We start from the raw sequence: 11,454 nt of genomic DNA, 5'->3' as shown, positions 1-11,454 counted from the left end.
CGCCGGCCTCCCGGGCCTCCCCGGCCAGCGCAGCGGGGCCGGCCGCCGCCGTCCCACAGCTCCGACTGTCTCTTCGCCGCCTTGACAGCTCCTGCTCGCGTGTGTGTGTTCGCTGCCCTGTTTGGCTTTCTTCTGAAGGTCGGTTGTCTGCATCTCGATCCCAAATCCATTCAGGAAAAAAGGCATCCCGATCACCGGGGGCAGTTTTGCCGTCTCTCCCCGCCGGCAGCGCTCGGCTCCCCCGTGCTGCGCCTGTGCCCGCGGTACCGGAGCTGCCTGCGGCCCCGCCGGTGGCTGCGCTGCTCTGTCCGCTGCTGCTCTGTCCGGCACGGAATTCCTCGGGATCGAAACAGCCGGGCTTCCGGGAGTCCTTGAGCTCACCCTGCTTGTTCCCATCTTCCACCATGTGTACTTATGGCAACTTCTTAATCTGGAAGATTGTTTAGATGTTTCTTCTGAGTGCCTGGGGGGGAAAAAAAAAATTGAAATTATACTCCTGGGGGCTTAAGCCTGAAACAATCCTTTATCTTGTTAGTGTGGTCAGCTTTTTATCCCCAAACTCAAGTGACTCTTCAGTTTCAGGAATTGTTTTTCACAACCCTGTTCTGTCATAAAAGGCCAGAACAGTAACCTCTGTCTTTCCTGAGATGTCTAAGTGCAATTAATTCAGACATGGGGGAGGACTGAAAAACATTTTGCTGATTGACTACCATATCCTCCCTCCACTGCAACTGGGAAAACATTCTGTGACCACTGAGCAAATACAAATGACTAAAACAACCTTGTCCTCTTTTCTGTCAAATGTGATTATGATAGAATTTCTTTGCCATTGCTATCTCCAGTATGGTTTACCAGTCCTCTTCAGACTAAAAACATGTACAGTTAAGCAACAGCAGAATTTACAGGAGGGATTTTAAATTTTCTTGTCCACAAATCTCACTGCCATTTGTGGGAGTATTAAGCAAGAGCTTGCCAATGACATGTACCATCCTCACTCTGAACTCAAAAGAAAAAAGAAACAAAAGACCGACCCCCAAACTCCACAACACTGCGAACTTCAAACAGATGCACAGAAAGTGACTCAGTGTTGTAATTTCAAAAGTATTCAAATACCTTGTGAAACATTTTCAGAAAATTACCTAAAAAAGATGCAAGTCCTGAAGTCTAAACTGCAGGATGAACTCTATAAATAAGAGAAAAAAAGGCAACTGACATTTAAAGACGTTCAAAGGGCAAGAAGGGAAAACAGCAAAGTATACTACTCTGAAAGTTCACTACAAATAAAATATATTCAGTATTTTTAATTAATCTTCAGCACAATTAAATTTCATTACATAATAACTCAATCCAATGCTCTAAACTTAAAGGTCATGCAGCTGTTATGATGGTGCGAACCACAGAGAAAATCAAGGAGAAAGAAAAGAAGTAGAAAACAGATATAAACTCATTTACTCATTATAAGAAAATATTTTGTTAACTCCCCATATTCATATCTAGAATGTAGATTTGAAAACATTTTAATTTTTCATAATGCAGAATTTATGTGTTACTTTGTTTTGTTTTGGTTTTTTTAGCCAACGGGGCATATCCATTAATGCAGCTCACCCTTTTTTTGGAAAAGTACTCTTCCTTAATGCCTGAGCAGGTGAGAAGGAATATATACATTTCCAGTTTCATTTTCCTCTTTCTCCACTGTGTCATATTTGCTAGCCATTGCATCAGTATTGTTGGTAAGACATGTTAGGAAGAATTTTATTACCTGTGGAAGACTATCTGCAATAATTAAAAATATGTTGCTTTGCTTAACAAGTATCAATGGAAAGTTCCAGAAAAAGTAATCTAAAGATAGAAAGTATATTTAAAGTGTATATCTGTGGATTCTCTTTCTGTTCATAGTTTATAGTTCTGGACTATGAACAGAAAGAACTATGACGTTCATAGTTCTGGACTTTACAGCAAAGAGGACAAATAAGTTCTGAATATTACTAAAGTATTATAAAAGAACTTGATGTAGCTGGACTCACCAAAGTTTTTGTCTTGATCATCAGCTTTTCCAGAGTTATCACTGTAGGCTTAAGTAGGCAAGTTTTATTTCGAGTGGTGACTGCAATTGTTGCATACTCAACTAGGACGTTAGATCCGGGTTTCAGGAAAAAAAGTCCCTGGTACACGTAGGTGCTTTTGGAAACACCTTAAAACAAACAAAAGCCATTGGAGAGGAGGAGTTAAGGCAGATGTTTATTCAGAAGTACTGAAATATAGACTTGCAGGGGATTAAAAAGAAAACATTGCTTTTTTTTTTAACTTATGTCAGAAGTATCTTAAACTACTCTGAAATATTAGATCTAAATAGACTTTGCATGCAGAACTAATCAGAGAGATAATATACTGATGGACATTTGTGTAACAGGAATTTCATAATATGCAATGTAAACAATTACAGCATCATCCTTCCGCTCTTAATCATACCTGGGAAACAATGCCCCTTTGTGCAAATGCTACCTTGCTTTCTGACATGTGGATGCTTCCACATTATGGTCTTCAGAAAAACTCATACAACAACAACTCACGCATTGACCCTTCCGGAATGGCAACTCTGTGTAAATTTATAATCATTAACTTCTATATAACTGACTTTAACCACAGATCTCAAAGCATTTCAAGGAAGGGACAAATATTACGAATACTGGGTGGTCACAGGTAAAATAAGAGCATACTAATGGGTGAGCTTTAAAGAATCTTTGGCAAAAACTACAGCGTGTTAGAATAATGGCACAGAGCCTAATGAAGGAAGTTATTAAAGGTTTACACCTATTCACCACAAAAATAGGCCTAGTTTGATGGGCAGTGAATTGGCAAACCCCTTTCTGCCACTGCTCTTTGGCCGTATTTCCTTTATTCCCCTCCGGTGGTTTCCAGGGCAACCAAGACGCCCAGCTCAGACGGCGGCCCGAGAGCGCGCCGGGCCGAGGCTCCGCGGGAGCGCCGCCGCCCCGCGCGCTGCCGGCCCGCCCCGCCGCTCTCGCGAGAGCAGCGGCAGCCGGGCGGGCTCTGCCGCCGGGGCGGCGCGGCCATGGAGTCGGGCCTGGAGGAGCTGATGCCGCGGCTGCTGCCCGTGGGCGACTGTGACCTGGCCGAGGACTTCGATCCCACCGTGCCTCCCAGGACGCCCCAGGAGTATCTAAAGCGCGTCCAGTGAGTGGCGGGGCGGTCGGGCCGGGGCCGGACCCGGGCCCGTCAACTCTCCGCGAGAGCGGCGCGGCAGCCGATGCTGCCCGGGCCGGGCTTCGTGTCCGGGCGCACCAGGGCGGCCGTGCGGTGCTGCCCTTCGCCGGCATAGTCGGTGTTTTACACACCGGCAGGAGGAGCGGGTACCGATCTCTTCCCTCTCGTGACCGGAGACACGACTCGAGGAAACGACATGAAGCCGTGTCAGGGGATGTTTAGGCTGGATATCAGGAAAAGGTTCTTCGCCCAGAGGGTGGCTGAGCACTGAACAGGCTCCCCAGGGCAGTGGTCACAAAACCAGGCATGACGGAGTTCGAGAAACATTTGGACAGCGCCCTCGGGCACAGGGCTGTCGTGTGCACGGAGTTGGACTCAATGGTTTTGATTGGTCCCTCCATGATTTCATGAGTATTTCAAAGACATCTCGTATATATCGACCTGTTATATGAAAGAAAAAATGCAGCCCACTTGATTCTATTTTGTAGGATTGAAGCAGCTCGATGTCCTGACGTTGTCGTGGCGCAAATAGATCCCAGAAAATTGAAGAAGAAGCCGACAGTAAACATTTCAGTAAGTTTGAGAGCTTTTACACGTTTTGAGAGGGAAAAAAAAAGCCGGGAGAGATGTTACTATAATGATGTTTGTATTACTTTGGGGGAGTCATTGGCATAACTGAATAGTACTGCTAGATTCTAAAAGCATCTGCAGAATTAAATGTCTGTGTTTGAAGAAACCCCTGCTCAACTGCCGGGTAACAGCAGTATTCTAACTGATTAAATTGATAATCCCCATACTATTTGATACACAGCTGACTCTTTTACTGTGTGAGGAAATCAAATGTTGCATTAAATCTTATAATTATTTAATCATAAAACCTGCATAAATTTTAGAAGAAAAACATATACATAGTGGTCTTTGGGTTTAAGTCCGTATTTAGCATAAGGGTAGTAAGGGCAGCTAAGCTTTACTAAAGTTAGATGAAATTCTAGCACCACTTCTTTCCTTTTGGAAGGAATATTTTATTGGAATTTTTCCCTACTGTTGAAACAGATTCTTCTGTTGTTGCATTGCCCTGCCACCTTGGTTTTTAATCTACTTTCAAATAGTTTGCCTTTCTCCAATGACAACGATGTAATCTGAAATTTCACTACTAGATTTCTCAAAGAAAGTTTCTAATCCTGCTATGACTTTGTAACTTCTGTAGCCATTCTCTTCATCTGTCTCATCTGTTTGTAGTGACATTCTTAAACACTTGTAGAAAGATTTTGTTTAATAACCCTTTCATGCTAATCTTTAAAGCGGTTATATGTACTTAACTATCAAACTTAATTTTCTAGATGGTTTTATCGTCTTCTGTCTTCCTCAGCTTACTATCTTGACAGGTAGAATGCCTAAGATTGATAGTATCTGTCCCAGATAAGGGAACAGCATCCTTCTTTTTATGAGCAGGGAGATTAAAGCAGAACAATTGCTGAAAGGAAGACCTGAAGTAATTCTTTGACAATTTATTTTGAACACTTAGTTTTCCTTCTTATGTACATATGAGAAGAGAAAAACAAAAAAAAATTGTCTAAACCAAAATCTTAAATCAGCCTTGGATGTGGTCATGAAATTACCTTTCTTAGATAAAGAGTTCAAGGATATTGTTGACCTGACAGTAAACATTTACTGATTCTCTTGTTCTTAAAGATTCTTCTTTATGCTCTCTTTACATTATAATTATTGCCAGTGTTTTCTCAGATTTCTGGATGTCAGCCTGCCCCTGAAGGATACTCTCCAACACTCAAGTGGCAGCAGCAGCAAGTGGCCAATTTCTCAGCTGTTCGTCAGGTACAAGACAGTCTGTGAGGGGTCCTGCACAGTCTAGATAGAACATATGTGTGCTTTACAGGGGATAACTTTATATCTAGTATAGAAGTGTTGTGATTTTGTTGCAGGATAGATGTTTATAGGCAAGTGTTTTGAGTTGTTGAAAGCTAATTGAGCATATACTGTGTGGCTTTTAAACCTCTGACAAAACTCTTGAGAGTCACATTTAAGAAATTCTCCTTCAACAAAAATATGTCTGTATTTAGATTAAATGATAAGGCATACTTGAGGAAGGACAAAACCCCCTATGATGTTATGCAGTTATATTAAAACATAGTGCTAGCAGGAAATGTTCTGCAGAACTCAACATTAACTAAGAACAAAGTGGATTCTAACCCATCAGGAGTTTCATAAAGTCCATTCATACAGTCCATTTAGGAACCTGTTGACAGAGGTGGCAACCCATTATGAGGAGACATACTGATTTGGTAAAACATATTTGTAAGGTTGTAGAGTTAGCACAGACTTTCATCTTTCCTGAAACATTTGCACCCTGCTTGAAATAACACAACAAGAACAGAAAATTAAGCAGTCTCAAAGGGTAAAGGTTCTAAGTTCAGCTAAGCTTTGCTAAAGTTTTAAACTGAAGGAGGGTTGATTTCAACTGGATATAAGGAAGAATTTTTTTTTTACAGTGAGGGTGGTGAAACACTGGCACAGGTTGCCCAGAGAGGGGTGGATGCCCCATCCCTCAAAAAACTAAAGGTCAGGTTGGATGGGGTTCTGAGCTTGATCTAGTTGAAGATAGCCCTACCTGTGGAGGAGGGGTTGGACTAGGTGGCCTGTGCAAGTCCCTTCCAAGCCAAATCTATGATTCTGCTATTCTCTATGCACAGTTCAAACAGGGTGAATTGAAAATATAATAAAAATATAGGTAGAGGTCATTTGTGACTCCAGTGCTGCAGACAGCGCATTTACAATGCATTGATACTGCATTGTAGGAGTACCTCAAGTACTGAGGTGTGACCAGCTAGGAGCTGCTCTAGCACTGAACTCTGCATGAGCTCATGTACTGTGTTTTTTTCAGGGAGGAAAATTTAGGATTCCAACATCTCCCCCTCTTGTCCTCACACAAGTGATGGGGGAGATCTGTACTACTGCATTTACATTGTAAACAGTAATTGAGCTACCCCTGTTTCTGTGAGGCTATATTAGGCATAGTCTAAGATTTTAGCAGAACTAAGGAGACTGACATCTAAAGGCTTATTCACTGAATAGGTATTTCTTTTATGCTCAAATCAATTGTCTTCTCATCTGTGCCAGAATTAACATTGTGAAATATGAGACTATCCTAAAAAGTATTTAAAACCAAAAAAGAGCATCAGAATTCACTTGTTCAACCACTGCATCAGCTGCTGTTACTTAGAGCATTTTTAGTGGTCTTTTATACAGCTACAGGAACAACTGGAGTGGAAGATAAATTCCTTCTGCTACAGAACATTTACAGCTCTCTACAAGTAACTGTTAAGCAGGCCAATTTGTCTTACACAGAATTCCTGCCAGGTAGAAATGTGATAAGAAACCACACTTGCCTTCTTTTATACAATTCTGTAGACCTCTGATAGAGATACAGACCACTGTTGGAAACAGGATATTGGCTTTATGTATGCTTTTGGATTAACTCAAACCGGGCTTTTTCTTAAGATTGTTCTAACAAGAAAAGTCTAGAAGACTGTTAAAGCTTACTGCATCAGCTTAACCTTATGTAATAGACTTCAAAATGCCTTCACCTTTAACATTACTTCCAAAATCCCAGCGTGAAATTCTTAATTACATTTCTGCTAAGAGGCATGGGAAATATTTAGCCAGTTGTGCTGGCTATATATCTACTGATTTATAGAAAGTCATAAGATATACTTTTCATACATTTTAAGAATAATGAAAAGCCCTTGTGGCTAGGATAAAATAACTGCAGCGTTAAACTGGGATTTGACTTTTTTTAATTACTCAGAGCCTGAACAAGCACAGGAATCACTGGCGGTCACAACATTTGGACAGCAATGTTACTATGGTGAGTAGAATTCATAACAGTGCTCTGTGGTTTGTTTTCCCAGTTATTGAATTCACAGTTAATCTTGCTTTATTGCAAGTTGCGTGTAATAATTTAAGCTTTTCCTCCAGTGTCTTCAAGATAACAGTATTACACAGTTTACATTTACTTTTATTTACTTCAGCCAAAATCAGAGGATGAAGAAGGCTGGAAGAAATTCTGCCTTGGGGAAAGAGTATACTCAGAAATAGATGCACTATCTGATAATGAAAATTTAGGAATTGATTACTTGAAGGTGAGTATAGGACTTCTAGTTAATTTTCAGCAGCTATTTTCTAGACTACCTGCCAGAAACAATTTTAATGTTTATTACAACTTTGTGCCAAATAGCAAGTAGGCTCTGGTAAGCCTAGAAAGTCCCAGTGTACATTCTTTTTATGCAGAAACTAAGTGAAGCAGGAGTTAAGTTTATGTCTTCAGTCAAAATTGGAAGAGTTCTTTCATCTCGTATCAGCTAAAGTCATTACTTTGCTCTCACTGAACAGAATAGAAGCTTTCTTCATAGTCTGCTTTAGTGTTTTGTTGCATAGTGATATGTGGTTACACTCCTCTTATGTGATACCCTACAAACATGTTCTTTACTACATCATTTTGAAAAATCAAAACTTTAACAAGTAACAGTAGAAGCAAGGTGCTCTGATACTTCACTGGACCTTCAACTTTCTTGAAGATACTTTTTTAATAAATTTCAAAGCTCAGAACAGACTTTCAAATCACTACAAGTGTCTGAACATCAAATTAAAATCTTAGTACATTCTAAATTAGAACAAAGATGTTTGTGATAATGTTTGCATTTTCCAACTTGCTTTTTTTCAGGTGGGCTTTCCCCCTTTGCTAAGTATTGTAAGCAGGATGAATCAGGTAAGCCTACCTCTTAGAATCATATAATGACATTGCCTAAATCATTATTTCTCATGTTCTGTTACAGAAGGCTTACCTATTTTTCTTTGCCTAGAGTAGGCAGTTATTACAAATTCTATTAATTGTACACTCAAAAGGAAAATATGTATTTGTTGTCTCACATTCACCTACAAATAACTTTAGGAGCAAAGATTTTTCATTACTAGTTCTGAAAGTATTTTGTTGTTGTTGTAGTTTCTCTATAGCACATTTAATGTTTGAATTTTTGCTGAATACCCCAATAGATGCTTTACAATGTTTTTAAATTTCTCATTTAGTGTTTTAAGTGCACTCCTTCCATTTGATTGTGAACTTCTATGTACATTGCAAGGCTAGGAGAACCACACGTACCTTTCCTTTACTAAATTTCCCACTCGCCAGCATTATACACAACCAACCAGTCAGTGTGATGCTTCTTTCCTAATCTGTAGCTACTTATCCATAACTTTTCATTAACACAAACAGTTAATTCATTTCATACAAAGTTCTTTCCAAAAGTGGTACTTTAACACTTACTTTACCCTTACATGTAACTTCAAACTGGAATAAATACTGTGGAGTAAAAATACTTTTTATATAATAAAATCCTTCAGGTAGAAGAGCGCAAAACAAAACATTGCAGATACTATATTGTCTCTTTCTGTTCCTCTTTTGAAGGCAACAGTAACCAGTGTCTTAGAATACCTGATAAGCTGGTTTGGAGAGAAAAAATTTACTCCAGAGCTGGTAATTTTTAAATTATTCTAACTACTTGCACATGAATGCATTAAACAATGAATAAATTGTTTGCAATTTTCTATTAAATTATTTTAATTTTCCAAAGAGTTCTCTAGATGGTTGTATCATCTTTCTTGATTAGATTTCTTGATTAGATTACTAAAATAAGCATTCACATTTGTTTTTGGAAGGCTAAAATTATAAAACTTAACAGATACAGACATAAAAAGTACTACCCAAACTCCCCCCCCCTCCTTTGTATCACTTGCCCTACTAATTTAAGCCAACGAGGTTTAATGAGTACTAAGGTTTAGGAGAGGAGAGAGGTCACAGTGCTGCACACTATTTGCCTCCAGTTTAATTTGGAGGCGCAAAGACACATTTAATCTTTCCACATGAAGCACAGACCAGAAAGCTTAGCTGCATTCACGTGGTGAAAAATCAAACCTACTAAGAACTCCTGATTAACAGGCCACATTGGCATAGAGTTTGGCCACAGCTAGATTGACCAGCTGTGTAACGGCTCCATATCTACAGAAGACCTTGGTGGATGCCTCTCATCTCCTTCAGTACTACAAAGCAAAAGAGTAACAAAAAATTACATTATGCTTATCATAGTTTCACTCTTTTTTCTCAGTCACTTAGACCTTTAATGTTCTGTCCTTTCCTATAGAAGACTGTTTTCTTTTTAACCAGTATATATGTTGCAGAGAATGTGCACGACGACTTTGAGGTTATGTCCCAGAATGAAGGCCACTAGACACTGTGATTAAATTATGAAGTTGCACTGGTACCAGAAATTAGGTTTCTAAGAATGCAGTAGAATTCAGAGATGTAAAACTCAAAGGACGTATTTTCACAGTGGTGCAAATCTTAAAGCAGATCGAACGACTAATTCCATAAAGATCTGAGTTCATACATTCAGTCTTCAGGAATGTTTTTTCACAGATTGTGAAGTTAAACATTAATAGCCAAGTAATAATGTTTAGATATTACTAAAATAATCCTTCCTTCAGAGTATAATAGCATCATCTGTAATAATTTATATCTTGGCCAGCATTCAAAAAAAAAGCCAGGAAACCCAGGAGTAGTGCTCACAAGAATCTTATCTAGAGACTCAGAATGCTCTACCATGTAGTGTCTAATGTGGTTTTGAAAATTCAATTACTGCATATAGCACTTGAATGCAGTTTTGTTTTGAGACCTACACTTCAGTTCTGCTCTATAGAACATGAATTGCTTGAATCTTCAAGGAAATGCTCAGAATTAAAACTTTGTTATTTGAATCCTCACAGGGTAGATGGTTTTATGCACTGTTAGCATGCCTTGAAAAACCTTTGCTACCTGAAGCTCACTCTCTTATTCGACAGCTGGCAAGACGATGTTCAGAAGTCAGGGCACTGGAGGTAAGATTTAATATAACTCTGCAGAGGACTTGGTGAATTTAGCAGGTAAGGAGGATCATTTTTCAGAAGTCTTAATTAAATTTTTTACATCTTAAGTTTGCTTGAGAATGAAGGGAAGACTACCAATACATGTAACATAACTTGTAACAGCTTCTCTATTTGACACAGGTAACAAAAGAATTGCTGTAATATTTCTCTCTTTTCCAGGAGAGCAAGAATGAAGAACAAATATCAGCTCTGAACTTGATAATCTGCTTAGTTAGTAGGTACGGCAACTTATACACCTCAACCAGTAATGTATGTCCAGCATAAATGTGTGATTATTTTTACTAACCTAAATCCTTTTAAAAGTTAAAGTCAATAAAAGTACCCTGGGCCAATGCAGCAAATATACTTAGCTGAAAGGATCTAAGATATACCTAAGAGAAAAGTAAGCTTATTCCTGTCTTCGGATGAGCCCCCTGAACCATGAAGCCATAATTATGACAGAAACACTAAAAGATGAGCTAGAAAGCAATGGGTTGGACAACTTGAAGTAAGAAATATGTTGCATTGGATGTTTCTTACCATGCTCTACTTCATTCCTAGGTACTTTGATCAACGTGACCTGGCTGATGAGCCTTCCTAGGCTGTTTTGAGAACATGCAGTATTTTTCATTGCCACAGTACAAACAGCATTATCAGAGTTAATAGCAAGACACTGCACTGTTGAGACCTGAAGTATTACACAATCCCTTCAGACCACCCTCACCCTAAAGCATTTGGGACAGCTGTGAATAACATCAGCTGAGTTTTAGCTGAGATTGTCAGTGTCTCCAAAACTCAAATACCATCATCACCATCATTGTAAAGTGTAACTGAAGTGTCCAGCATCCTCTCTCAAGCTCCTGTCTTTGTAAACTACATTCTTGGTTAGAAATTTCTACAATCTGAGTAATCTATGGACACTGCTATTAGGGGAAGTCTGAGGTTACATTACAAATCATTATTCTTTTTCTAACAGACTTATTGAGGACTTTTTTAATAAAACTAAAGGATTTTAAAGACTGTTCTTAAACAGTGTGGGTTTTCTTAGTCCATATTTAATGGCAGCCTTACTATAGAAATCTAGAGTTAGGGCAGAATGAGTTTTTTCAAGTTTTAGTGCCTAAGCTTTAGCACTGCTTAGCAGTTCAACTATAGCCAGCATGTTACTGAAACAATTGTTTCAGTAAAACGTAAACAATTACTACTTTTTGAGTAGTACATTACAGAAGTAAACTGTAGCTAGCAATTAAAAACAAC

At 39.1% G+C, this 11,454-nt stretch overlaps 1 protein-coding gene across 1 annotated transcript; it reads left to right on the top strand.

The window, feature by feature from the left end:
- Positions 1-3,029: 3,029 nt before the first annotated feature.
- GEMIN2 (gem nuclear organelle associated protein 2) lies at positions 3,030-11,214 on the top strand. The gene is made up of 10 exons (XM_053944705.1): positions 3,030-3,195; positions 3,714-3,798; positions 4,969-5,058; positions 7,049-7,108; positions 7,272-7,382; positions 7,964-8,008; positions 8,705-8,773; positions 10,060-10,170; positions 10,378-10,436; positions 10,759-11,214. Exons 1-10 carry the CDS (start codon positions 3,074-3,076, stop codon positions 10,796-10,798), a joined length of 792 nt encoding a protein of 263 aa, XP_053800680.1. The 5' UTR covers positions 3,030-3,073; the 3' UTR covers positions 10,799-11,214.
- The last annotated feature ends 240 nt before the right edge of the window (positions 11,215-11,454 follow it).

Source organism: Vidua chalybeata, chromosome 6, assembly GCF_026979565.1.
Source record: "Vidua chalybeata isolate OUT-0048 chromosome 6, bVidCha1 merged haplotype, whole genome shotgun sequence".
In the NCBI taxonomy this organism is placed as follows: domain Eukaryota; kingdom Metazoa; phylum Chordata; class Aves; order Passeriformes; family Viduidae; genus Vidua; species Vidua chalybeata.
Note: the sequence above shows the minus strand (reverse complement) of the source record. Positions and strands in the feature narration are given on the sequence as shown.

Coding starts and splice junctions, on each gene's coding strand:
- GEMIN2 (XM_053944705.1), top strand. CDS start 3,074: ATGGAGTCGGGCCTGGAGGAGCTGATGCCGCGGCTGCTGCCCGTGGGC. Junction 5,059..7,048: donor ATTTCTCAGCTGTTCGTCAG/GTACAAGACAGT, acceptor TTAATTACTCAG/AGCCTGAACAAGCACAGGAA. Junction 8,774..10,059: donor AAAAATTTACTCCAGAGCTG/GTAATTTTTAAA, acceptor GAATCCTCACAG/GGTAGATGGTTTTATGCACT.